This window comes from Ceraceosorus guamensis (assembly GCF_003144195.1).
Source record: "Ceraceosorus guamensis strain MCA 4658 unplaced genomic scaffold IE81scaffold_10, whole genome shotgun sequence".
Lineage (NCBI taxonomy): Eukaryota > Fungi > Basidiomycota > Exobasidiomycetes > Ceraceosorales > Ceraceosoraceae > Ceraceosorus > Ceraceosorus guamensis.
Window position 1 is genome coordinate 1 of NW_020290005.1, and position 24336 is coordinate 24336.

General features: G+C 54.9%; 9 protein-coding genes across 9 annotated transcripts; 3 read left to right on the plus strand and 6 right to left on the minus strand.

Annotated features, from left to right (window-relative positions):
- Positions 1 to 20: 20 nt before the first annotated feature.
- Positions 21 to 1100, minus strand: IE81DRAFT_364772 (hypothetical protein). The gene is made up of 2 exons (XM_025516887.1): positions 506 to 1100; positions 21 to 366 (listed from the first exon to the last, which is right to left on the minus strand). The coding sequence occupies exons 1-2, from the start codon at positions 809 to 811 to the stop codon at positions 142 to 144; spliced, it is 531 nt and encodes a 176-aa protein (XP_025371655.1). The 5' UTR covers positions 812 to 1100; the 3' UTR covers positions 21 to 141.
- A 1151-nt stretch (positions 1101 to 2251) lies between these two features.
- On the minus strand, positions 2252 to 3573 carry IE81DRAFT_321104 (hypothetical protein). The gene has a single exon (XM_025513237.1). It carries the CDS (start codon positions 3181 to 3183, stop codon positions 2746 to 2748), a length of 438 nt encoding a protein of 145 aa, XP_025371656.1. The 5' UTR covers positions 3184 to 3573; the 3' UTR covers positions 2252 to 2745.
- Positions 3574 to 5920: 2347 nt separating this feature from the next.
- IE81DRAFT_321105 (hypothetical protein) lies at positions 5921 to 7149 on the plus strand. Its single transcript, XM_025513238.1, has one exon. The coding sequence runs from the start codon at positions 6287 to 6289 to the stop codon at positions 6917 to 6919; it is 633 nt and encodes a 210-aa protein (XP_025371657.1). The 5' UTR covers positions 5921 to 6286; the 3' UTR covers positions 6920 to 7149.
- A 163-nt stretch (positions 7150 to 7312) lies between these two features.
- IE81DRAFT_321107 (hypothetical protein) lies at positions 7313 to 8890 on the minus strand. Its single transcript, XM_025513239.1, has 6 exons — positions 8582 to 8890; positions 8404 to 8491; positions 8252 to 8276; positions 8127 to 8174; positions 7666 to 7962; positions 7313 to 7533 (listed from the first exon to the last, which is right to left on the minus strand). The coding sequence occupies exons 2-6, from the start codon at positions 8466 to 8468 to the stop codon at positions 7486 to 7488; spliced, it is 483 nt and encodes a 160-aa protein (XP_025371658.1). The 5' UTR covers positions 8469 to 8491; positions 8582 to 8890; the 3' UTR covers positions 7313 to 7485.
- Positions 8891 to 9624: 734 nt separating this feature from the next.
- IE81DRAFT_364776 (hypothetical protein) lies at positions 9625 to 10641 on the minus strand (the record flags this gene model as incomplete). The annotated part of the gene is made up of 3 exons (XM_025516888.1): positions 9625 to 10141; positions 10237 to 10261; positions 10454 to 10641. The coding sequence occupies 3 exons, from the start codon at positions 10639 to 10641 to the stop codon at positions 9857 to 9859; spliced, it is 498 nt and encodes a 165-aa protein (XP_025371659.1). The 3' UTR covers positions 9625 to 9856.
- A 593-nt stretch (positions 10642 to 11234) lies between these two features.
- IE81DRAFT_321111 (hypothetical protein) lies at positions 11235 to 12591 on the plus strand. The gene is made up of 2 exons (XM_025513240.1): positions 11235 to 11786; positions 12128 to 12591. Exons 1-2 carry the CDS (start codon positions 11616 to 11618, stop codon positions 12191 to 12193), a joined length of 237 nt encoding a protein of 78 aa, XP_025371660.1. The 5' UTR covers positions 11235 to 11615; the 3' UTR covers positions 12194 to 12591.
- Positions 12351 to 14983, minus strand: IE81DRAFT_321112 (DUF155-domain-containing protein). Its single transcript, XM_025513241.1, has 8 exons — positions 14539 to 14983; positions 14190 to 14468; positions 13620 to 14113; positions 13406 to 13541; positions 13198 to 13333; positions 13033 to 13107; positions 12883 to 12964; positions 12351 to 12795 (listed from the first exon to the last, which is right to left on the minus strand). Exons 1-8 carry the CDS (start codon positions 14676 to 14678, stop codon positions 12578 to 12580), a joined length of 1560 nt encoding a protein of 519 aa, XP_025371661.1. The 5' UTR covers positions 14679 to 14983; the 3' UTR covers positions 12351 to 12577.
- A 299-nt stretch (positions 14984 to 15282) lies between these two features.
- On the plus strand, positions 15283 to 16683 carry IE81DRAFT_364778 (hypothetical protein). Its single transcript, XM_025516889.1, has 2 exons — positions 15283 to 15702; positions 15797 to 16683. Exons 1-2 carry the CDS (start codon positions 15432 to 15434, stop codon positions 16561 to 16563), a joined length of 1038 nt encoding a protein of 345 aa, XP_025371662.1. The 5' UTR covers positions 15283 to 15431; the 3' UTR covers positions 16564 to 16683.
- A 43-nt stretch (positions 16684 to 16726) lies between these two features.
- On the minus strand, positions 16727 to 21378 carry IE81DRAFT_8740 (RhoGAP-domain-containing protein). Its single transcript, XM_025517711.1, has 8 exons — positions 20935 to 21378; positions 20670 to 20826; positions 20426 to 20605; positions 19038 to 20351; positions 17616 to 18972; positions 17152 to 17538; positions 17004 to 17075; positions 16727 to 16931 (listed from the first exon to the last, which is right to left on the minus strand). Exons 1-8 carry the CDS (start codon positions 21186 to 21188, stop codon positions 16891 to 16893), a joined length of 3762 nt encoding a protein of 1253 aa, XP_025371663.1. The 5' UTR covers positions 21189 to 21378; the 3' UTR covers positions 16727 to 16890.
- Positions 21379 to 24336: the final 2958 nt, after the last annotated feature.

The following is a 24336-nucleotide window of genomic DNA, read 5'->3' on the forward strand; positions in this document are numbered from 1 at the left end:
GGGGGGAACAATGAACTCACCGAACTCCTGCAAATGTGCGAGCAGGGTCATGGCAAGTCATTAATGGTAAGATTTGTGTCAGCAAGATGTCCTCTACTGGACGCGTGGGGTTGCGCCATCCTCCGAGTCTATTCCAGCAGATCACGCCGACGGTACCATCTCATGTTGCTCAAGCCTTTTCTCCCTGTCCCTCAACCCCTCTCGGGTGTCCCGCGAAGTGATCAAAGGACCTATACTAACCGAGGCAATCTGGCTGACGCTGGCGGTCATGGTGGGGTAGAAGTTGAGGACGCTCTCGGCGAGCTCGGTAGCGACAGCACCGACCTCCTCGCCCTGGTTGGGAGAGTAGCCACCAATGAGGTAGGACTGTTGTGCAGAAGGCAAGATGCGTGTCAGACGGGCCGATCGGTGCTAAAGCAACCCTGGGACTGATGTGCACGGCACGAAACGCGCGCGCGCTCCTCGCGTCCGCCCAACGATCATGCCGAGAGATGGGTGGACTCACCTGGATGCTGGAAGCGTCGTAAGGAGGAGTGCTAGTGCTCGAGTAGGTGCAGTCGAAAGCACGAACGGTAGGGTCACCGACGAGCACGGAGCAGACACCGGAGCTCTCAGCGCCACCAGCCGGAGCAGAGGTGGGGGAGGAGCTAGGAGCAGAAGAGCTGGACGAGCTGGAAGGAGTAGGAGCAGGGCTAGTGCCAGAAGCAGCGCTAGTGCTTGCGCTCGAGGAGGAGCTCTCGGTGCTTTGTGCTTGTGCTTGACCGCAGACGGCGAGGGCCAGACCCAGAGCGATAGGCAGAGCGAACTTCATCTTGAATGATGTTTGGAAAGCGGAGACGAAAGCGCAAGTGGGGAAGAATGGATGTGCGCGAATGAACGAGAGTGAAGGAGACGAGGTTTTATGGTGGAAGAGAGAGAAGTCAGGTCATTGGCAAGGAAGATCAAGCACCCTTGCGGCATTCACGATTGCCCCATGCCATCCCATTGGTCGCTGCTGATTTGGACTTCGGCGGCTGCTGCCGATGGAGAGGAAGGCAAGCCCCTGCTTGGTATTGAGCAGGCATGCCGTCAGTCAGCGAACGGATGCCCCATGCAGAGGTGACGGTGACCGCATGCCAGAGGCTGCTCGCAGCGTGCTTGGCTGCAGGGCTCCACGCATCAAGCCATCGGCCGGCATGATAAGCGAGATGGCCACGGTTGGCTGAACCCGCACGGAGCAGCAGCAGCAGCTCTCCTGCTGCGCAAGGATGTCAAAGAGCCGTTGGCTAGGGACGCCCGGTCATCCAAAATCAAATGTTGAGAGGTGAGACTGACAGCGTGCCGGCAAGCACGTCTCTTGCTCTTTCACCTCCTGCAAGATTTGCAGCTCTAGCGCTCATCGTGCAGCTGGGATGCTCCATGTGTCGAGCAGGCTGACGGCGGCCGAGCCCTCTGAAGATTCACATTGTTGTGCCAGCGAATTTGAGCGTTTGTGCAAGCCGCCCCTCGGCAGACAGTCGTGACAGTACATCAGTACTAGTCAGCAGGGATCCGAAAGGAGGGCGCGCGCGCCCACAGCTATCACCGCACAGTCGTGAGTAAATAAGAAGAGCAAGCTGGTGCCACTACCACTAAGGGAAATGGTAGGAATGCACTCAGACTGCACCAGTCGGCCGTTGACAGCGGTCGTTACAAAAAAGGGACGGCGCGAAGCAAAGCGTACTCGGAATCGAGTGAACGTTGTGCGACGTCTCGCAAACAACAGCGCTGGTCGTCAACGATCACGAATCACGAATGCTTGAGGCTCTTCTGGCTGATTCAGACCAACCTTGCAATACCAAACACAAGACTTTTGGCTGCAAGCTGGGGGCGGGCGATTACTGTAGCGCTCTGCTGCGCGCACATCCCAGGACATTCCGTCAAGGAGCTTGCTTGACCAGTCACGAGTCACTAGCTCCTCTTGGCTCATCTGTTGTACAGGGCCGTACCAATGGTACCTGACTTGGGCTCACAGCGCATCTCTCCGCTGTTGTACTCTTGACTGTATCCGCCGCGCTGGACGCTTTGGATGGGCAAGAAATTGTGCCCTCTGCAAGCTGCGCTGCACGACTAGTCGTTAGCTGCGCTTGGCAGGAGCTTTCGTCCACAGCGAGGGGCCGAATTTGGACGAACCCCTTCTAGCTCGCGCGCAAGCAGATGTGTTGAATGCAGCGGCTGTGTGAGTACTGTCATGAGTGTGCGTCCAGTACTACTAACACTGCTATTTAGAAGTCGTGCGTATTCCGACTCCTTTCTCCATTATCGGCACCCTTGCGACTGACTAATTGTATTTGTTCTCTGCGGATTCTCCGAACCAAACACAAAGCGCACTAGAAGCAGGTCTTCGGCTCCCATTTCAGGGCTGCTAAGCTCAAAGTGCGGTCAGCCAGCGAGGCTGGCCAACGCGAGAGAGAGCCTAGGGACCAGCTAGCTGAGTCGTCAATATGATGCTACAAAGCGTCAACGAAAGCATCACTCTAGATCTCATTTCGTCGATCAAATCGTGAAAAGCGCTTTGGAGCTCGAGCGATCGTCAAGGTGCAGCAACGCCTTCATCGCCCTGAATCAGATCCAGGCCACGGGCGCCGTCTACTACAAAGCGGGTCATTTTTCTAGCAAAGATGTGCCAGAATCTGGTATACGGATGCAGACCTGAACAACGTCCAGGAGGAGGAGGAAAGTTGAGGCCATCATCTCAGCGCTTCCTCTCTGCATGATTGCGGTACATCACGCTCTCAACTCACCGTCGTACCAAAAGTAACCGTCACAGCTGGGCAAGGCACTGCAAGGCGTCGTAGTGTCCTTGAAGCCATACTCTACACCCGACTTGTGCACTCTATCAAATAGCTCGTAAGCAGGGAAAACGTCAATGGTGGTCCTCACTTCTCCTCTGCGCAAGTTGGAGTTGAACTTTTCTAGCAATGCCTGCACGACGACAGCTTGTTGCGCATTGTTCTTTTCAGAGTATTCTTGGGCTTTGGCTGTGGCATTGGGACCGTAGGCCACCACTTCGGGCGCATATTGCACCGGTGTATTGGATACCAGCACGATGCGCCGGAAGCCTTGCTTGTGGAGTGCATATAGACGACTACGAATGCAGCGCGTCTCATTCTCCACGGTCGCGCCGGGAAACAGCAATCCTGGCTTTACGAGCGGTAAAAGCATCGTTATCACCTGGACAGCAAAAGGGTTTGTGGCCAATAACATTGGTCAGCTCTCCTGAGTGGATGGGGCCGAATGAGCCTGATGGTACGCACGTCATTCCCGCCAATGAAGATGACACCGACGGTCGTTGCGGGATCGGAGCCCAAAGTAGGGTGGCTAGGCCAATTTTGGAGGCCATTGCGAAAGGTGCTGATTTGTTTGCCGACACTACCACCGATCGCAGCGCAACCTCAGCTACCGAGCTTCGGATAACGTAACGTCCAAGTCACACAACACGGACTCACTCGGGCACCGGTCTTGGAAAGTTGACATTGTCGCAAGTCGCGCCGGAGTAGGCAAAATTGACCACCTGCCACGGCATGCCGGATACCCTAATTTGCGCCTGGCCCTCCGTCGCTGCTTGGTCCGACACGAGATACTCTGGCCATTCCGGACCTCCTACCGCTCTTCCAATCGGTGGAGGGTTGCAAGCTGGGAAAGGTGGATGCGAGACGTTTGGATACAGTAATCGGTAGGAATTGCACGAATCTGTGTAGCTATTTATTTCGAACAAGAGATGAACTTTTAGCCGGGTTCGAGATTGACCTTGTACCGCGTGGCAGTCATTGGCTGACTCGTTGTCTGGCTCACCTGTCGCCGAATGTGTAAAAATGAGTCACATTTCGAGATGCCTGAGCTGGGCGAGCGGGCGCCGAGAAAGCGCCTGTCCAGAGCGATCCGAGGCATAGAGCCAACTTCAGTACCGCCGAGGCTCGCATCGTGGGGAAAGGGGAGCGCCACACAAAATTGTGTACAATTAGGCGAGTGGGGGAGGGCAGACGATGAGTTCAAATTGAGACATTTGGCCTCCTGTTTATAGGAGAATTTCCGGGCGTCAGGTTCAAAAGCTCATCGTCTCGTTTGGCCGCAATGGTGTGGCGACGGGTCTATGGAAAGGCATGAATGAAGCGGGGCCAAATCGACGCGGGCTAGGTGAGAATTCACATCGCACAATCTTCCGGTCGTTTGTGCAAGGGCATAGCGGCATAGACCGCAGGCAAGGAGCAGGAAAATTGTTTTCAGCTTGGCGTGCCATTCGTAAGCTGAGCTTCATTGGCGGAGGGCACATCCGAGTTCCACTTGCGCAGCGCCAACTACAGTCAAAGTAGACGTGCGATTGGTTTGTGCATTGCAAAGTCGAGCAAAGAGGACCCGGCGTCAAGCTTCTCATGAGGTGGACATGCCTACCTCCATGAATGGAAATCGGCAAACAAGTACCTTTCCCGCTGCACAAGGACCTGCTCCAGTGAAGCTTTGCGAAAGGGCAGAGTCGAAAGTCTGGAGTTCGAATCAGAATTCGTGTCAGCCTAAAGTCTGATCCAAACGTCTGCCATACTAGCTGATTGAGTGTCAGAGGCTTTGAGACGAGCTGAGCGAAGCTTCGAATCGTACCCTGTGCAGACGGATGGCAAGACCAGGCACGGCGAGCAACACCTACGGCAAGCGAAGGTCTGGTAGAGAGGCACTGCGGAGTTCAAGGCAAACTTCCATGGCTTCTTTTATGCGGAGCTCACTTTACCCGACGTGGGCGTTCAATCCAGGAAAGCATGGGCTGTGTGGCTCCTCGCCTCAGCCCGCCGCGACCGAGCTGTACGCTGCTTTCCAAAGCGAACCCATACGAGGCGATCATCCGGCTAGCTCGTACTGTATTCTTCCATTCGCGCCTTTGTGCCGTGTGTGGTGTGTGAGCGTGCAAGGGTCGACCATGCAGCAGCGTCCCGATGTGGGCCAACTGAACGGATGTTTTTTGCCGTGCGACGGACGGCTTTCCTGCAGCGCCTGCAAGGGTCCGTGCATACATCGATTCATCATGCTCTTGGCTGACAATGGCAGAGGGGGAGAAAGTAAGAGCATGACCTTGGCGAAGGTGCAAAACGTGGGACACGATTCTTGTGTGGATTTCTAGTCACAGTGCTCAAGCACAGACTCTGCTGAGCTCCGTGGCTAGGCTAGCGCGTGGCTCGGCCGATGTGGTGGTGATCGGTCGATGATGCAAGTCACTGTGACTGCCGTTGCAACGTTGCAAAATTCCAAAATCAAGTATCAGAATCACAATGCAGGATGCACTCTCCTGTAGACTCACTCAAGACTCAAGACTGTCTGTCTGACGGATCTGACCGCCTCTCGGGCCCACTTGCTTGTCACGAGCCTCTGTGGGCAAGAAGCCAATCGCATTCAGCTTCCTTTTCAGCGTGGAATTGTGAGCTCGCTGTGGGTTAGGGCAAGCCAAGCCCCACAACACGGTACAAGATAGAGCTCGTCTTGAGATGCAAGGAGAGTTGGAGGCTGTACTGTACGTGGGAGGGTGATCAGAAGACAGGAACGCTGGACACGCTGAGCCTCTTTAGCTTGCCTTTCCGCAATTTAGCGCCAATCACGGATTGTTCTTGCCGCTGCTGTGTGGGGTGGAGAGTGTGTGTGATGACGAAGGCGACGGGCAAGGCGTGCGAAAACAAAAGAGTGCACAGTAGTAGTAGTAGGAGTAGTAGTCAGTACCCTTTTGTATGAAGTGGAGGAGCGATCAGCAGGTTATGGGTGAGCTTTGAAGTGGAGGAGCGCGCGCGAATTCACGGGATTGCTGGCGAGCGTTGCGGTTGCCGCTCCTCGTGTCATCCAAACAGTTCAGTCACGGCTCATGACTATTCGTGATCAGCAGTCACGAGCCAAGACGATGCTCGAGGAAGATCTGCATCCAGTCTTGAGTCGAGGGGCCAAGCTAAGCTTTGAGCTGAGTCGTGAGTCGTGAGTCGTGAGTCTGAGTTGAGCTAGCGAGTGGATGGAAAGGTGATCGCGCGCTGTGCCCAACGGTCTTGTATGCGCGTCGCAAGTCGCGCGCGCCTGTGTGCTCAAGCCTCACGACTCACGACTTCACTTTGACTGTGTCTGCATGCACCAAGCGAATGCTGATTGTTCGATTGTGGATCGTTGCGCTCTACAAACTTCGTTCTTGGCCCCAGCTACTACGCATGCCATATCCATGCGTCAAGCGATCCTTCGCGCCATGGAGAAGCTCCAGCGATTGGGAGATGCGATCTGGGTTTGAAACACGCTCGGTGTGGTCTTCATGCCTCGCTCCCGCCTACCACCACCACTACCGGTCGACATCGAGCGATCCCCGACAAGAGACGGAAAAGAAGGCCAAGCGGGCACCCTACCCATCATGAGCAATGGTCAGAGCGGACTTCGCAGTCGCAGCCACGCTCACGGCACGCAGAACGGTGCTGAACGCTCCAGCGCGCCGGTCGTCGTGTCCAATGGGAATCGCACCCACCTTCCGTCTCCTCGACACTCCAAGGACAATCACGAATCCCATCTTACTACTCAGAACGCAAATACGGTCCTCGCGGCAAAGTACGCCGAGACGTTGCGCCTAGCAGAAGCGGACCGGTCTCCTCCTCTCCTCTCTCGCTTGGCCCTGCTTTGCTTTGTCGCGCTGCTCAGCTTTTACGCGCTCAGGGGCAGAGCGCAAGTGTCTGGCTGGAAGATGATCAATGAGCGGAATCTCGCACTTGGTACTGCCACACATCCGGACCCGAATGGATGGGTAGGATGGATGGACCTTTTAGGACCTTTTCGAAATCTAGCTCACATCAGACTGGCAAGCTCGACGGATTTTGCCGGTCAGGACGACGAGGAAGCCTTGCGAGGCTTGGATTGGGCCGCAGGAACGCAAGACTTTTGGTCCGAAGACGATTGAAGCGTCGAGCTGGATTCCACGTCGACTGTCGTGCCCGGGGCCAGACTTGCCCGCAAACGCCGTCACCTTTCCTGTCTAGTGAAGGGCAGCCAAATGGGACCGAGACGAACAAGGCGGGCAAGGGAACTTGCTTGCGCTGAGCCGCTCTTCGCATCGCGACTCGCAACACAGTCACGCGTGCTGTGCGACTCAAAAAACACATGCGAGACCACTTCACTTTCGAGGACGCTTTGATCAGGTGCTCACCATTCCTACCGTGTGCACGACAAGCACGAACCTCACCACGCGCACCAGCGTTAATACTAGGGCTCAAATCAAGGCGCCTTCAGCCTCCTTCTGGGATGTCCCATCGAGCCGCAATACATGCTCTACCCAACGACGGTATCTAGCCCGCAATACTTTATAGCGCGTCGTGACATCCTCAGCATTTTGCATCAAAACACCAATCGCACCACACAACCTAATTGATCGCATTTGCACCTGGAGGTCGCGTTGTGAGAAAGCCATTTCGCACGCTTTCGGACCTCGAAGTCAAAGGGGCGGAAGACACACACATCTAGAGATGTCTACTTGAGACCGGCGAAAGACTTGAGAGGCTCCCATCCAAGCGACAGCTGTTTGCGCGTGGAAATGAAGACAGGCAGTCAGCTTTTCACAGCCGCATGTCCACCGCCTCGCAGATGTACCGGCCCACAAACACTCTTCCCTCATCTTCCATGCTGCCACTGCCAAGACTCTCTACTCACGTTGTAAAGACCCGCACTGACGGTCAGCAGAGCAGTGGCCGTGAAACCGATCGGACGTCCAAGGCCGACTGCATTTGGCGCCTTGATTCCTACATCGTGGGCCACGCGGGCCAAGAACAGGGTGCTGTAAGCAGCGTGGACCACAGCAGTTGGGGCACCGTTGAGTTCGGAGAGGAAGATGAGGAAAAAGGCGAAGGGGGTGTGCTCGGCAAAGTTTCCAGCAGATCGAACGGCGCGCTTCAGGTTCTCCTCGTCTTGGGCGTCAGAGGCGGACGCCTTGTGTGCAGGGTCGCGGACCTGTGAAGAGTCGAGGAATGGTGAGCGGAGTTATTCCCGCGCAGCCAGATGAAGCCTCTCAACGTGTTGCCCCTTGTCAAGAATACGCCTCCATTCTCGCCTAGAGCGAAGCGCTTCGTGACACCTCGATGTTGATCTAGGTTCCACTCTGGAGCAACACTCACAGATCCAGCCTCGCCTTGACCAATGAAGACACCAGTCTTGAGTCGCAGCTGCAGTCATGCGAGGGAGGAGCGAAATCAGCACATTGAGAAGATTGAGCTGCCTGACTCCTTCTCCGATGACTCACAGCGACCACGTTGGTTGTAAGGTAGCTGTGTGAGAGGGCAGTGTGATCGTGTCAGCCAAAGGGAACTCGAAGCATTGAAGGGAGCATCCTCTGCCCGCACTGTGCGCTTGGGGTGGCGATCTGCATTGTTTGAGATCGATTCAGCACCTCACCTGTAGTAGCCAGCGAAGAGGGCCGAGTGGGCCAAAGAGGCGGGAGAAAGGACGAAGAGAGGCATCTTGGCAAAATATGCGGTGTGCGCTTTGTGAGGGGGTCAAAGGCTCAGCAAAATGTTGCTCTCGCAGCGAAAGACGATGCATGTGATGCAGAGCATAGGCAGACTCGACTCACCTGGTGCGATTTCTTAAAGTCTGTCAAGTTGGAGGATGGTGGATTGCAACATCAACGACCGAGCTTCTCAGCCGCAGGAATAAGAAGGTCAAAGGCAGCCCGCGTTGTGATTTGCCTTGCCTCGAAGCGGGTGGGGTCGCACAGCAGAAGCGCATTCTGATTGATCACGCCCCACAAACCCTGCAGTCGTTGTTGCTGATGATGGGCGTGCGTTGTGCGCCTGCTGCCTGGCTGATCCGTGCCCTTCTCGCAGCATGGACACGACCAGCAGCAGCGCCGCGCTCGCCAGCCGGCCATGGTCAGCGTGCATGCTGCAGCATATATGGCTTGGATTTGATGCCAGACTGATCGCGGAGGCGTACGAGCAGTCACTTATAATTGCATGCCCACTCGTGACTCCAGAAGAATTTGTGGAGGAGCATCCACAGTTTGAGTTGAGTACAGTCAGAGTACCAGCCTGCCCGCTTGCTGCGTGCGTCATGTCTGCTTTCGTGATCGACAAAGACCCTCAGCGCACGTGCCACACCAGTTCTGCGTCCCTTTGCTGCATGCGCACCACTGACTCCGAAGAATCACGCTTCTCGAAGCCATGCAGACGCAATCCCTGGATATCACACAAACATCTCAGCCTGCGCACAAGTAAACACGGCAATTTTGCTGTACGAGCGCTTGGAAAATGTCTAGCTTGAGTCTGGTTTGTCGTTCTCGCTTTGCGCAGAGAAGCTTCACCTCTCCAGCAAGCACGGTTTTGGCTAGCTCACCTGCGCGTTGGAAGCGTGACTATACCTGTAGCGTCGAAAATTTGGATCATCCAGCTCCATGGATTGATCTTGACTGATCAATCTTGAATTTAAAACCGCTTCTCGCTTCGTGACTTATCACGTGACCGATTTCATCTTCACTACCTTCCGGAACCGCGACTCATCATTTGCTAACCAGTCCATGCTCCCCCATGAACGGTGCTCGTGGAGACATCACACACTTGATCGGTCGCATTCGTGCGCTTATTTTCCCGCTCAAACTCGACCAGAGTGTAGGTCAATCACTCATCCAGTCGCCCTCGAGTGGTTGTCAATTTTGGGTCATCAGGTGTATTCAAATTGCAGGGCAACAAGGGATCTTAAGTAGCACCTCCCCGTCCAGCATGAAGCAGGAGGGGCAAGATGCCCATGCATGTCGAGCTCTGGAGCTGCCTTTCCCCAGATGCACTGGTGTCGCGCTGATCATCGAAAGAATGAGTGGTGAACTTCGCCGCATGAACCCCTGGTCCTTCGTCTACCTCAAATTTGAGCTGTTCAGTCTTCCCTGCGCAATCAGTATCTGAGCTCGAAGCTCATCCCTTTGCGCATCCGTGATAGGTGGTCCAGCTCGCAAATCCTCAAGCCCCTTCTGATTAGACACTTGCAAAGCTTTCAAAGAGCCCAAAGGACCGATAGGCATCGCCGCAGGAGAAGGCGTATTGTTGTCTCCGCCTCCGAACAGACTCGTGCTGCCGGAGGAGCCGGTTGTATTCGATGCTAGGGAAGAAGATGAGGCGGATGAAGTGTCGTCGGGCTTCACCTGCGCATGCGGCAAAAGAGGGGACCCGTCAGTTTCGTCAGTCTGTATCTCTGAAGGACGAGTGAGGGCTGAGGCCATCGTGTGTGCGGACTTACCTGCCTGATGGAGTAGTAATAAGCTCTGCGGATGCGATTCAAGGCCGATTTAGCAGAATGATCAGCAAGCCTTGAAGCGCATTTACGAGCTGTAGTGGCCTAAGCAAGTAGCTGCAACCACGCGCTTGACATACCAGCTCCAACCAAGCTTCGGCAGCCGATGGTTTCCCGCATCGCGGAGTGTCTGCCTTGCAATGTCGACGTCCCACCAACTCACCCGACAGCAAAAGCCATGATAGCAGATCCCGTGATCGCATTTTTGACAGCGTAAGGTCTTCTAGCCCTCCTTAGTCCCTCCGAAACACCGTAGCCTCCCGGATGATAAGTCTCGTGCGTCGATCTAGGTGCCGAATACCCGCTCGTTATCCTTCCTCCTCTTTCAAAGGCCTCGCCACTCTGAGACATGGCTGCTTTGCGTGCGCTTGAGAGATCCCTCGTGGTTAGAAAAGGATGCTGTCGAGGTTTGGGTGCGTTGCGACTTGACAGCAATTGGGAATATGCACGTGTTCCACTGCACAGTTTAGGGCACGCCTGGGGTATTTGCCGTGACCGAGTCCAGTGAAGGAGACGAATGCTGCTGATCAGCGTCGTGTCTATCGCACCTATTCGACAGCGGGTCAATGAGATGTCTGATTCACTATGGCTATGGATGATGATGATGATGATGATGATGATGATAATCAAGAGGCTAGTTGTCGCGCGATCTGCGCAAGGTGGAGGGTAAGGACGCGCGCGAGACACGACCAACTTACGGGTGCTCTCTGTTGCGGCGCATAAGCTGCAACAGAATGTTCGCGACCTTGAGCGGGGCGCTTCTTAGGGCACTCACAACTCAGAACTACCTGTGACGCGCGAGGAGTGTCGTGGCATCGCAGCATATAGAGTCACCATTTGCTGCTGGATCACTCGGACTGTGCACCTTCGACACCACAACAGTCGCAAGGCTAAGCTTGCGAGATCAAGCATTCACGGATCATAATACTCTCGCTGGGCTACAGCTCACCTTTTGCCCATTCCCAACACCTCGGATCAAGCGCGCTTTGGAGCTTTGATCTTCCTCTGTCTTTTTACCGATTGACTCACCCTCGACGACTAGGCTAGCTCGTGAGTCGAACATCGAATGCTGTGAACAGTGGGGATCGTTGTAGACGACCTCGGTGACGGAACTTCCGTGCTCTTGAACGAAGATGAAATGCAACGCGACGTGGCTCACCCTGTCGTTCTGATGAGGGCGCCAAAGCCCCATACAAGCGGACAGCGCAGGCCACAATCAGCGCATGCTGATACTCACCATCTTGCGCTTCTTCCTTCAACAGCTCCTTCTCGATCAGCCCAATCATCATCAAGCGCCCATCCTTTCTGTCGCTCGTACGATCACAATGGCTGGACCCTCGCACTCCGCGCCTTCCACCAACAGGTGGTACGCGCCCAAGCACAACTTCGCACCGCACAGACCAGCGTTTCATCATCGGTGGGGAGCAAAGTTGTTGGGTGGATTCACCGCATTCTTCATCCTGTATAGGATCAAGCAGGATGGTGCTTCTTTAATCGTGAGTTGGATCACATTTCATTTTCACTTGATGGGTGAAGAGGAGGAAGACAAGAGAGGTTGAACAAGGGCGGATAGAGAAGCAAACCGCGTCGGTGCTATCCATGACATTTGGAAATCTTTGAGGGATCTACCTTGAGACTGACGTAGCTCGAGAAAGAGGACGCTCCGCCAGGCGCATGCGTTCGTCGCTGTGATGGCTCTCTTTTAGGTCTTCACCTTGGCGTTGTGCAACTACGAGGCGGCCTCCCTAGCTAGAAGCGCCCACTTCCAATGCCGCGCAATGCACCATTTCACGACTGACCTTCCTATTCCCTTCTCTCTACATCTACAAATTTGCAGGGCCACCACTCTTTCCATGATCATCACGGGGATGACCACGGCCACGGCCACGATGAGCACCACTAGGCCCGGGCAGTCAACTTCAATAGACCTGTTGCAGAACGCAATGAGATGCGTATCAAGCCATCGGACCTCAATATCAGGGGCCATCAGCCTCGGAGCGGGGGGCTGACAGTTTGCAGCCACGAAGGGACAGTCTGTTCAACGTGAAGGGGCAGTCTGTTGAATGCGAAGGGACAATCTGTTCAACGTGATGGGACAGTCTGTAAAACGTGTTCCTCCGCCAGTTCGGACTAGCAGGGGTGATGAACGATCCCGCAGAATACGGCATTGCAAACGTGGACAATGTGTGCGCAAAGGAACGACAACGCTTTCGCTCTTGCGAGGTCAAAGTAATGGCGGCGTCTGGTTTGGATATTTGTTGCGAAAACGTATAAAGCATGGTTTGCCTTAGCTCCAATAAAGATCGACGAACATGGTCGCGATGCCGAGTATGATCTCGAGCACGATGAGGATGATGACCACGATTTCCAGCCATTCGGAATGAGAGCTGGTGACCTGATCTTTGAGTAGCTGCAGCATATCTTGGAGGACCTCCACGCGAGCATTGAGAAGATCTATGCGCTGTGGAATCTCCAAGTAACTTCGAGCGGCAGAATACAGAGGTTCTGGGCAAGCGAGCGTTGGCGGTGAAAGGACTGGGGGTCAGGTACCCGAATTATCGACGTGGCCTTTTTGTCACAATTCCGACTTACCCAGATCAGGCTGAGCCCAGAAGATTTCAGGAGAGTCGACGATAGATCCGACCAAGTGAATGTTCATGCGCAAGATGAAGAGCTGCAAAGTAGGCCGAGCGCAAGGTCAGTCAAGTATGATGCCCCTCGACACCGACGCTTCGCACTCACGTGACCGATCTGCTTCATGATCTCCCCAGGTGGCATGCCGATCTTGCCGCTGTCTGCGATGCTTTGCGGGATGTCCTGATGAAGGTAAGGAGAACATACACATCTTTGGGGTCAGCAAGGCGATCGTGGACGTCAAAGGGTCCAGATTCCGGCGTGCTGGCTCACCTTTGTGGTGTCGATGGTGTTCTCGATGACACCTTCGAAGAAGCTAATCTTGGTGCTCTGTGCGAGAGCATGCGACAAGGAAAGCTTGGTCATGTAGCTCGATCCGCGACGAAGCGTAATCACATCGTTGTAGATCCTTTGGAGGCGCGGAGGGTGTGTGAGCTACACCAAGCTGGTCTGGCATCAAGGTATTGTGAAACTGACTCACCGACTGTAGTCCGCAAGGTACCAATTGAGATCTTCAGACTCTACATCTTCTGTCGCCAATCGTTCCACCTCGAAGCGACGAATCTCGCGCAGCAGACGCTTCTCTTGCGCGTGCGTCATGCCCCAGATGACGACAGCTGCGAAGATGAAAGCCGCAATGAGCATTTCACAAGGCGGGCTGTCGTCTGCTACGAGTGCAGAGATGCGAAACTCACTTCCGTACTCCATGAAGAAGACCTCCGGTAGCATCCCCTTGACCGTAAATCTCTCCTGGCGTCTGCGTCGCCTTTCGAAACGTTTTCTCTCCCGCTCCTCTTCTTGAACTTCATCGTCCTTGTCCGCTCCCTGGGAGTCTATCAACGTGCCAGAGGTCTGATTGCTCTGCGTTCCATCTCCGTACGGTGTAGTATTCCTCTCTCCCTGTTGATTGTCTTCGGTTTCATCAGCCAATTCAGGTATGCCGAGCAGATCGCCCGTCCTGCCGAACGCTTTCGCAGGAGACTTGGGTGCCGCGTGTGCCCCACTATTTGTCGTCGTGCTCCCATATCCATCTCGCACGCCGTGAGGATGCGACGAGATACCGCGTGAGTTGTCGAGATCGTCGTAGGTGTAGGTTGTATAAACACACTCGTCGAAAGTCATTGGGTTTGTTCGATGAGAAGTCTGGCGAGCTGCTAGCCAGCGGGACAAATCTCGCATGCGATACGATCTGTCACGCAAAGGGACGATGAAAATGTGTTGAGAGACTGCCTTGAAATCTTCAAGGTGGGGAATTGGCTACTCACGTAGCAGTGCTGTAAGCGGTGACGCGCGGCAAGCTAGCGCGGGCTCTCCTCGTCAACCTTCTAGCATCTCGCCTCATGCTGCCCTCTGGGATCTGCGCCAGGGATTTGTGTACCCTCTCATCCGCCTCTTCTTCATCCTCCTCGCCCTCCTCTTCAGATGAAGAATCTCCATTCTGTCCACCTGCCGCGCCATTGCTTTGACGGGATCGAGGTCGAGCGGTCTCTTGAGCTGCTGGTTCGCTCGGCAGAATCTTCAGCTTGCCCGTCGCTTTGGTCGAACTGCAGCATGGGTGATAAGCTCGCGCGTCAGCTGTGCGGTCAGTCGGAGCTAGAGGTTGCCGTCACTCACCGATTGGGCCCGAGACGAGGCTTGCTCTGCGCCTGGCTAGCCTGCTGTGACTGCGAGGAGTAAGAAGGCAGACCTGCGTTGCTCGAGCTGAATTGCTTGCTTCCGGTCGAGAAGCCGGAGCGATTGGATCGCGAAGACATGATTGATGCGTCTGCGATGCGTATGATAGGTTGTTGGATGTCGCGCTCTAATGCGTTGAGCGATCGAAGTCTTCACACGCTCCAGGAACCAATAACGGCGCGCAAGGAAGGTAGAACGGTCACCGCGGTGGACGAAGACTTGTGAAGGACTGCCGGCTGCGGCGCAACGATGGAAGGGAGAGCACAAGAAAGGGAGCAGGCTGGAGCAAAGTCCGTTTGTCAGCATCAAGTCGTTCCAGCTTGAGCCCTTTCGGTTGAATGTGATTTAAGGGGACAAGATGTAATAATGTGGTCGACATCATTCACCATTGGTAATTCGTAATTCCAAGAAGTTTGACCTGTGCTGCCTCGCATCGCCGTCGCCGTTCTCAGGGCGACAAACGTGCTCACGGCGACTCCGCGTCTTCACGGCAGCGCGTGCATGCTGCAGAGAGAGTCTGCCCCTGCGTGAGCGCAGGCCACTGACCCTCCACCCAGCATGACACTCATCGAGAACATTCTCCGTTTTTGCAGCCCAGTCGACCGCATCTCGGTGCTCCGCTTTCCAACGGGATCTTGATGTTTTCGCAAATCTGCTTCTGATGCTTCTGCACCACGACTACGACTGCTGCACCCCTGCTGATCATTCTTCGTGAAGCTCGGAGCGAAGCCACAAGGGCTTTGGTATCTACGTCACTGAGGAAGTGCCGGATTCTTTCCCATCTCCGGGTGCAGAGCTTCTGCGCGAGTCAGACCACGCACGTGAAGGCAGCCATGACGTCGACCCAAGAAGATTCACAAGAGGCGTCAGGGGACTTCACTTTTCAAAAGGTCAGACGAGGTCGCAAAGGCAAGAGGGGACAAGATGCAGCAAGATCGACGGCTCCATCATTTGCACCTCATCCGCATCCCGAGGACTCGGTGCAAACCATGACTCCGGAGCAAGCTGCTGCGCTTTTGAGCCGACGAAGAGAGATTGTCCTCGGCAAGCGCAGATTGCTGGATGGTCACGACGCAGACGAAAGGACAATGGTCGCTGTAGCAGGTGAGTCCCTGAGCAGCTTTTTCAGAGCTGCTCCTCATCCTTCCCTGTACTCTCTGACCGAGTCGCGCGACGCACTGCATCTTGTCACTCACAGAATGCGTGCGCAAAGCCTTGAGAGACCAAACTGTGGCAGAAGATGAGCGGGGGGCTACCAGTTCACAGAGCGCAGCGCGGTCTACAGATTCATTACGCCCGGCTCATATCCTTCATCTAGGACTGGGCAGCGTCATAAATAATCGGATTGCTCAGTTCCAGCTTGGATTCCTGCTGCTTCTCAGGGATCAGCTCGGTGGAGAAGCCTGCAGCGTTCAAGGTTTTGACCCGATTTGGACGAAGGAGGACACAGACTTGCTAGAGTCCTTTGATCTTACATGTCTCTCCAAGAACGAGCAGGGCTCCTACGTTCTGGAGCAGCCAACGCTCGTGTACATGCCCCACTGCGGTCGATCGCTCTACGAATCGATTCTCCGGGCAAATTGGAGCATCAAAGGTCTTCATAATCTGCTGCTCTGTTCGAACGGGTTCGACAAGTATGCACAATTGTCCAACGACCTAAAGAGAGAAGCGCCTTGCATGCACAGGATACTACCCCACCTTCACGTCATACCTCTTCCATCCGTACCCGCTCCTAATCATGATTCGCTCAACGACCTCGTTTTTCAGCGTTTTGCTCCGACACTTCAAGCGGCAGAAAGGCAGTCGCGAGAGGGCAGCGCGAACGCGTCGTCCGTCGACGGCCTTGTCGCGCATATGAGACACACACTATCCCTCGACCCTCCTGTCACGCCATGGAGACCAGGCTTCTGGGAGCTGCCGCCTCTAGACCCACGGCAACTCGTTAAAGATCCTGAATTACAGTGACCCTGTCCTGCTATGCTTTGACAGACCGACACGGGTTTGAGGCCATAGTTCCGACGAGCAAGTGAACATACTCAAAAGGAGCATAGTACAAGACGCACTCCAAATCAGTGTCGATGAGCCGGGGACAGAGCAAAGTGTTAAAAAAAACAGCTATGCTGCATAGTAAAGCAGCCGCAGGGTGCGTGTGAGTGTGAAGGTGTGGTATCAAGTTGCAAAAGTGGTGCTCGAGAAATTTGAGAGCACGTCTCAGACCGAGAGTTGAGACGGGCCAAGTAGGTCGTGAAAGCTGCTGAACACAAGCGTGCATCTCTCCAGGAGATCATGTGTTCAACGAAGCGAGTTGAAGATCTCGGGATTTTCAATCATGTCTGGGATAGTAGGCGAGAGGCACGGTCAGCCTGTGACTTGCCATTTCGCAGTGGCTGCGGCACGCCACTCACACTCGATAGTCATGGCCTTCCCTCCCATGTGTGCGAATTCCTTAGACGGATCTCCAGAGCGCATCAGAGTTGCTATGAAAGAAGGAGTCCAAGGTCAGCGCAGTGTCGAGCGATGCTCGAGCATATCATTTTTTGGGGCATATCTCACGTCCGAAAACCACGCCTAGATTCCTAGCGGTCATGCGATTCTCTTCGCTGGACAGCCGCACCCGGTGAAGGTGCTTGATGAGAGCTCGGAGAGTGTTGAAATGCTGACGAGGGAGTTGCTGTACTAAATCTCGTATTTCCGCCTCGCGCGCGCCTGGATCGCCCTTGAGCTCCGCAGCACGAATGAAGTCTTCATGTAGGTCAAAGGTCAACAAAGGTTCCGGAAGCTCGCGGAAGTAATTCTTCAAGACCGAAGTGACTGCAGACACGTCGTTGAAGCGGTCCACATCTTCCAAGTTAAATGGCTGACCGCGCTCGAAGAGCTGGGTAATGACACGCAGCTGTGAAGTGCCACCTGACTTCCTGTAGATGCCCTCGTAGTCCATGCCTAGATTCGAAAGCAGAACGAAACGGTGAGTAGGCCTGGTCAGATCCTGCCTCTGAATAATCGAGAACCCGACTCACCCATGGCCTCGACAGCAGAGATGCATTTTTCGACGACAATAGGAACATCTCGACCTTCTGCAGCTGCCTGGTCGACGAGTAGTCTGCCAAACATTGAGGGCCCCGTTGGCTCGTGAATGTCCTCTCCTCGAGTAAAGGGTTGATTGCACGAGGTGGGCAGACTCTGAAGACACCGCTGATGACAGGCTTGGCCGCAGAGAGCGCATCGTACTTCCGATTGGCCCCACATACTCTTCTGACACGCAAAGCATCGCAAGGGTCGCAGCGCTGAGAATGGCTGGAATAAGTGCTCTCGCACCACGATCTCGTTCGATGCGTTGCGAGCATTGTCGCGTCCTTGTTGATGCGCCAAAGAATTTTGGACTGCGGAGGCAGAGCCTTGATACTTTTCGGAGCCAGCGCCGCTAGAACCGTTCATCGACTTCGGGGGCACAGGAGGAGACTGACCAAGCGGCATAGATGCAGCAGCGACTGCTACCCTTGCTGCATCCTGCAATTTCGGCTTCATCCATTTGAACTTCTTCGGTGGCGCTGCCTCTATCTTTGATATTGGCATGACGCGCTGTAGAGACGTTCCCGTTTGAATGGTCGTGTCGGAAGCGCTAGCCGAAGCCGATGTCAGGGTGTCCGCGTTAAGAGACGACACGGAAGGAGATCCTGTGCCTAGTTTACCGCCTGGGGATCTTCCACCAGCTCCAGACATGGCGCGTTCTCGCAGATCTCGTGGCACTGGCGGGAGGTTTTCTCTGAATTGCTGTTGGAATGCCTGCTGATCGGCGCGGACCTGTGCCGCCTCGACGTTGCGTGTCAGCTGAGTCAGAATGCCATTGAGCTCTTCGTTTCGATGATTGAGGGTTTGCGACTCTTCTAAGAAGACGTCGCGCGATTGCTTGAGCTCTTCGATCTCAATCATTAGCGCGTCACGCTCGAAAGTGAGCTCATCGATCTCTTTGCGATACTTCTCCTTGACGCCCTCCAGTCTGACGCTCAGGTTCCGCTGAAGATCAGATGCAGATCCGGTTTCCTGCACCTTCAAAGACTCGCCTCCGCTCGACTGCCTCTCTGAGCGCATTGCGACCAGCTCTGCGACTTCAGCCACGTGTAGATCGCGCTCGGCTGAGAGCTTTGCGATGTCCCGTTCCATACCCTGCAGCGTCGACTTCACCTGGTGAGAACGGCGCTGCAGATGTTCAGCTTTCTTCTTCTCGGTGGATATCTCAGCAAGCTTTGAAGACTGCTCGACAAGCTTTTTCTTCAGAAGGAGCATTTCGGACTCGGCTTCGAATCTCGCCTGCACCTCCGCCTCGTACTCGTCCCGTGCCGATGAGAAGCCACGTGCGGCTGTCTGACTCGCGCGCTGTGAAGCCCACGTTGCCTACAGTCAGCCTTGTAGTGCAGGGGACATCGCCAAGCAAAACATACCTTCATCTTATCGTAACGATGTTGCAAAGTCTTCATGCGTTCCTTGGTGTCGTCCAGGTCATTGAGAATCGCTTCGACAAAGGCGGTATCGACGTCCATGCGACCATCCCGAGCCTCCCGCATGGACTCTCGCACCTTAGCTCGTGCATTGTCCGCCCCTTTGGGGCTTTGCAAAGCACTGGCATCTTCCTCCTCTTCGTCCTTAGATCCCTCTAAGTCGATGTCTGCATTACTATCGGTGCTGCTGCTCCCCTCCTCGCCGACTCCGCGAAGAGCTGACACGGCGGGCTCGGCAGATCGGGTCGACGGGACATCGCGGCTATGCTGTCTGGGTGAACGCGTGGCGAGAGGCAATACTTTCTTGCTCGCAGGCGACTTCCGCAGCGCCTCCAAGGTGCTCTCGTCTGCGTCCCCAAATTTGCCAAAAGAGTCCATGAGGCTGACAAAATCTGGGTCGTAGAAGCTGAAGGCTTTGGAGAGACGTTCCGAATTGCCTTTCGGAGAGCCGTACGCCACTGTAAGACTATCGGTGGGTGGTGATAAGGTCTGACTGGCCTTAGAGCCTGAACGACTACGAGGTGCAAAGCTTGTGGCTTGTTCGGTGGACGTCCTCGTTCGATTGGCCGACTCTGCTTCACGCGCTCCATACGTATTCGTAGATGGGGGTGCGCTGGAAGGTGCGGCGTTTCGATCTTGTATACCTAGTCCAACGCTAGAATTTTTAGAAGGCAAGCGTGCTGTTTGCGAACCATCGTTATTGCTGGGGCTGACGTCCAGCAATGTCTCATTACGTATGCTGCTCGAGCCGCTTACGGTCCGCGTATGAGATGAAGCGGCTTTAGCTAATTCCGAAATAATGCCATCACCGCTCCCATTAATGTTGTGCTTTGTCCATGTTGCTCCGTCCGCCTGCCCCACCTTGCTCGCACCTGGCGAAACGCCTGAACTCGAACCCTGCAGCCCGTTCATGTTCCCAGCTGCCGCCGCCGCCCGAAGCTCACGCAGAGTCGGCGCTGCAGGAGGTGCAGTTGGTCTTTTAGAAGGTCCAGCCGAGGCTTTGCCCTGTGAAGATCCTTGCCACGGGCTGCCTGTCTGCAACTCTCGATGAGTTTCAGAGTCCTGCGTACTCTCGTTAGAATGGGCACGCAGATCGTCTTGAGAACTACCTTTGACCCCTTGAGATAAGCCGTCTAGATTGCTTGGCGATGGTGATGCGTGTCCCTGAGCTGACGGAGATCGCAAGTCGTTTGTCGGTGGAGCGGAGCCCTGCCTATCGCGAGACGACGAAGCCTTGGAGGATTGTTGCTGTTGCTGCTGGTCAGAGTGAAGTCCGGACAATCAGCAGTGCACCACGCGCGCGGTCGTTGAGAGCAGCAATGCGGACACACCTTGGCCTTGCTGCGCTTGTTGGCGGCGTTTCTCCGGCTTCTTGCCACGCGTTCATTGTGACAGGACATGCAATAGATGCCCTGACTCGTCTTGGCAAATACAAGCTCTTCAATCGGCGTATGGCAGGACCGGCAAGTGAAGCAAGATGCGTGATACGACTCGTCACCAGTCATGATGGCCTGGAGTGGAGGGCCGCTCTAACAGTTAGATGACTGGCCTCGGGCGGAACTTTGGCGGACTCACCTCCTCCATGATGGGCAAGCCGCAAATCTGACAGGAGTAATTGCATTGACCACAAATCGGGTGTCCGTCCGATAGCAGTAGAATGTCATCACGATCCGTTGAGACGGGGTTCTGGCATTTGGCGCATCTGAAGCAGTCGACATGCCATAATTGTGCTCTGAAATGTATGAACGGCATCATTGATGCTGTGATCTCAGTGCCTGCAGCATACATGCACGTGCGCTCTCGTAGAACCTGGAGCATTTGCTTCTCCGATGTCACTCACGCAAATTGAATCACTCCCTGCTCTGCTGATTCCTCATCGATCATTTTCTTGCAACCTCCGCAAACAGGTTCCACAAACTCGGAGTCCTCCAAAATGTCTTCAGGGACATCCTCGGGTGCAGCAGGACTCGAAGGCTTGGACGTCATATTCGCTGCTGGACTAGCTGCGCTAGCATTGCGGTCGCTCGGCTGGCCTCGCTCTTGGCGAAAGCTGGATGCAACGCCGCTCAGAAGGGGTGACGCTACCGCAGCCATACTGAGCGAATGACCGGGCTAGCGTAACGGCCTGCAATGGTAAGAGACCTCGCGCAGCGGGCTGGCGAGAGGTTGGAAGTAACGCGGGTGCACCTAGGTGGGTAACCGAGCAGCAACACCCCGCTAGCAAGTCTCCCGTGCCTCTCGAAAGTGTGGCTTGCTGAGGGTGCGGTGACTTCAGCCCGCGTCTGATGGGTACCGAATGGTGATGGTCGGAGGGGCACCGCCAGGTCAGCACGTCGACCGGGCGAACGTTGGCCGCGGAACAGGATGCACCGCAGAGAGTGCGCCAAGGTGACAAATTGAGAAACGTATCAGGGGCACCGATACGAGCGGGCTTACGGTTGAGGCTGAGGCTGAGGTCGTGAACGTGGCTATAGCTATGGCTGTGCTTGACCAGCACTTTCAGGAGGGCCAAAAAGCCTGGGTAGCGAGAGTGATGTGATCAGGATGTGCTCGACGGTAATTCGTGCCAATGAAGCTCTGCTTGTACGGGCTGTCAGATGGCCGTGATCAATGTCCATGAGACTCTCTGTTTGAATGACAATCGTGAACGACAACGCTGAATGGTGGATGGATTGGTAGTGAGGAGCAAGACCAGCATGCACTATACTACACAAACTGTTGTGTGATGTCTGTTATTGCTTGTTGTCGTCTGCGCCCTTCCCTCGATTGCTGATGCTTATGCACCAGCTGTTATGATGCATCACGGAAGTATACATGCAGCGAGGCATCAGGCAGCGCCGCGGGAACACGCACGCTTGGACAAGGCCGCACGCGGCGGGCGCCAAGCCAGCAGGAATGAGGCGTGCAAACCGACTGGTTGCCTGCATATAGCTGTTCAGGCATGGCTGCAGGCATGCAAGCCTGGTGCAGCAGCAGCCCAAGCATGCATGCTTTCTATGCAGCTGATTGCGGCAAGATGCGGCAAAGCAGCTGATGGGCAAGGAAGCATGCTGCAGCAGCGATCACGGTATCAAGTTGAATCACCATTAACATTCGTCACCCAGAAAAAATTGGTGAACAGAGAAGCTAGCGCGAATCGCGAAGTGTGGATTTGGGCGTGCGCAGCAGTCACTATATAGCAACCGTGAACTCACGATCTCAACAAGTAACTGTATAAGGCTCTTGCATCAAAAGATTATTGAAGCAGGGCGCCTGGGGCCGGTCGCGCTGCGCGGGACGAGTGTGTCCCGGCGCCATACGCACGGAGCAGGAGCAGCCTGAAGACCGCACCCCGCTATACATCCTCATCACCCACAGCGGCTGAAGGCGGCGCGGCGCCATCGTCAAACGTCCTGCAACGATGGGCATCACAGAGGGTGGCGCTGCTTGCGTGCTGTGGATCGGTGCCATCCCTAATCCAAAGCCGACCGAAACACCGATCGAAAAGTGCGGCGGTTCAAACCTACCCAAGTCGTTGTTTGTGGCTGCTAGCCACGAAGAGCAAGTCGTGAAGATTGTCGCATGTTGTTGTTGTGTCGCGTCGCTTGCCCGTGACTCTAGACTAAGTCACCGTAGCAGCGACACACTATCACAGCTTATTTATCGTCGAGGTGTCAGCATTCGATCACACATACGAACGCCTCAGCACGACCTCACGAAAACTTTCAATATTGCGTCCCAGTTGAGGCGCAGCGTTTTGTGAAAGCATAGAGTGCGAGGTTTGAAATGAAAGCGGAGGCTTGAATACTGGGGACATTCCTGGTTCATGATTCGAAATGCTTTACATTCGTTACTTCGCACCTGGCGCGCAGTCGGAAATCGCGATAACAAAAGAGGGACAGCCTCAGGCAGTCGAAGGTCTACCGCTGCAAAGCTGACGTTACTGCTTGCGACCAAGACCTCCACGTCCAAGCATGTCGAGTGCAGTGGGCCTCCCTCAAGGACCTTGGGGCCAGTCCTTGGCCCCACCTCGAACCTAAAGCTGCATCAAGCGGTACCTATATAGGTTCTCATCTGCCAATCAAGAATGAAAGCATTTGTCCTGCGACGGGGGATATGTTTTGGAATCTCACGTGTGGCGCCCTGCAAATACCTCATTTCAGCCCGCCAATCAAGAATCAGGCTCGCGCGTCATCAGCATCTCAAGGCCCGCCTCGACCGGCTCGCTGCTTCCTTGACGCAGACACTCACGCGCGTACGGCACGCCGAGGCGAATCTAAGACCACGACATGCGGATGATAAGGTTCTCAATGCTCACTGCCTTGCCCTATAGAATGGTGGGCCATGGAAGGCTTTCACTCACGAGTAGCAGCTTTCTCTTGGCGCGCATCGTCTTGGGAATCCTTCGACCAATACAGGCAGATTCACGATTGATGATCACGTCTCCGCACGAGATACACGAATGATGAGCATCAAATAAGCCGGTCCGGGGTCCGTGCGCGGAGGACTTAATTGCCGTCGACGAAGCGTTCGGCAAAGGTTTCAAAGTTCGATGGGCAACCGATCTGGGTTGCGAAGCTCGACGCGCGGTATGGCGAAGAATCCGTCGAAGCACGTACGTACGGCACCATGCAGTCGTGAGTGCACACTCGCCCACCTATAGCTGCGACGTCGGGCGCCCTTCGACGCTCACCTTGGCATCGCATCTCGGGCCGGTAAGGGCGCAAATGAAGTGACGTGAGCACGAGGCTCATCTGCAGCTGCGCCTTGGTGGCCACTTGCTGGTGACTGTATCACCTCATATGGGCCATGTGCACAGCATGTGTCACCGCCGTTGCGGCCATCAAGGGCATATCAATTTGAATATGAGGGTGAGATGCCCACCTATGTGGATAGGCTTACCTTCGCCAAGCTCAACATTCGAGCACGAGTCACAGTATGCTCAAACCCTCTCGACTCCTGCTGAGGTCAATCTTGCATCATACCGGCGAAAATACCCAGCATAGCGAAGACGTTAAGCTTGGCTAGTCCATCGTTCATTCAAAGATTGTTCTCCTGTAAAATGTCCTGAGACGCCCTGCTCCTTGGTTGATGACATCGGGCGAACCCGACTTGCAGGTGTCGCCGAAGGCAAAGCTACTATGATGTGGTTGCATGCGCTTGGACGACGAATGAAGCCCTCTGACAGGGAGTGCCGAATCGAAGCCAAAGGAGACAGTGCCCAATGAATCACGAATGCCTTCTTTGCTGCCCTTCATGAGCG

Coding starts and splice junctions, on each gene's coding strand:
- IE81DRAFT_321104 (XM_025513237.1), bottom strand. CDS start 3,183: ATGCTTTTACCGCTCGTAAAGCCAGGATTGCTGTTTCCCGGCGCGACC.
- IE81DRAFT_364772 (XM_025516887.1), bottom strand. CDS start 811: ATGAAGTTCGCTCTGCCTATCGCTCTGGGTCTGGCCCTCGCCGTCTGC. Junction 367..505: donor ACGACGCTTCCAGCATCCAG/GTGAGTCCACCC, acceptor TCTGCACAACAG/TCCTACCTCATTGGTGGCTA.
- IE81DRAFT_321112 (XM_025513241.1), bottom strand. CDS start 14,678: ATGTCTTCGCGATCCAATCGCTCCGGCTTCTCGACCGGAAGCAAGCAA. Junction 14,114..14,189: donor ACCGCTTACAGCACTGCTAC/GTGAGTAGCCAA, acceptor TTTGCGTGACAG/ATCGTATCGCATGCGAGATT. Junction 12,796..12,882: donor CTGGGCTCAGCCTGATCTGG/GTAAGTCGGAAT, acceptor TCGCTTGCCCAG/AACCTCTGTATTCTGCCGCT.
- IE81DRAFT_321105 (XM_025513238.1), top strand. CDS start 6,287: ATGCCTCGCTCCCGCCTACCACCACCACTACCGGTCGACATCGAGCGA.
- IE81DRAFT_364778 (XM_025516889.1), top strand. CDS start 15,432: ATGACGTCGACCCAAGAAGATTCACAAGAGGCGTCAGGGGACTTCACT. Junction 15,703..15,796: donor GACAATGGTCGCTGTAGCAG/GTGAGTCCCTGA, acceptor TGTCACTCACAG/AATGCGTGCGCAAAGCCTTG.
- IE81DRAFT_321111 (XM_025513240.1), top strand. CDS start 11,616: ATGGCTGGACCCTCGCACTCCGCGCCTTCCACCAACAGGTGGTACGCG. Junction 11,787..12,127: donor AGGATGGTGCTTCTTTAATC/GTGAGTTGGATC, acceptor ACAAATTTGCAG/GGCCACCACTCTTTCCATGA.
- IE81DRAFT_8740 (XM_025517711.1), bottom strand. CDS start 21,188: ATGGCTGCGGTAGCGTCACCCCTTCTGAGCGGCGTTGCATCCAGCTTT. Junction 20,352..20,425: donor ACAAGCGCAGCAAGGCCAAG/GTGTGTCCGCAT, acceptor CACTCTGACCAG/CAGCAACAGCAACAATCCTC. Junction 17,076..17,151: donor TCTAGGCGTGGTTTTCGGAC/GTGAGATATGCC, acceptor CTTCTTTCATAG/CAACTCTGATGCGCTCTGGA.
- IE81DRAFT_321107 (XM_025513239.1), bottom strand. CDS start 8,468: ATGCCTCTCTTCGTCCTTTCTCCCGCCTCTTTGGCCCACTCGGCCCTC. Junction 8,277..8,403: donor CTCTTCGCTGGCTACTACAG/GTGAGGTGCTGA, acceptor CCTCTCACACAG/CTACCTTACAACCAACGTGG. Junction 8,175..8,251: donor TTACAACCAACGTGGTCGCT/GTGAGTCATCGG, acceptor GCATGACTGCAG/CTGCGACTCAAGACTGGTGT.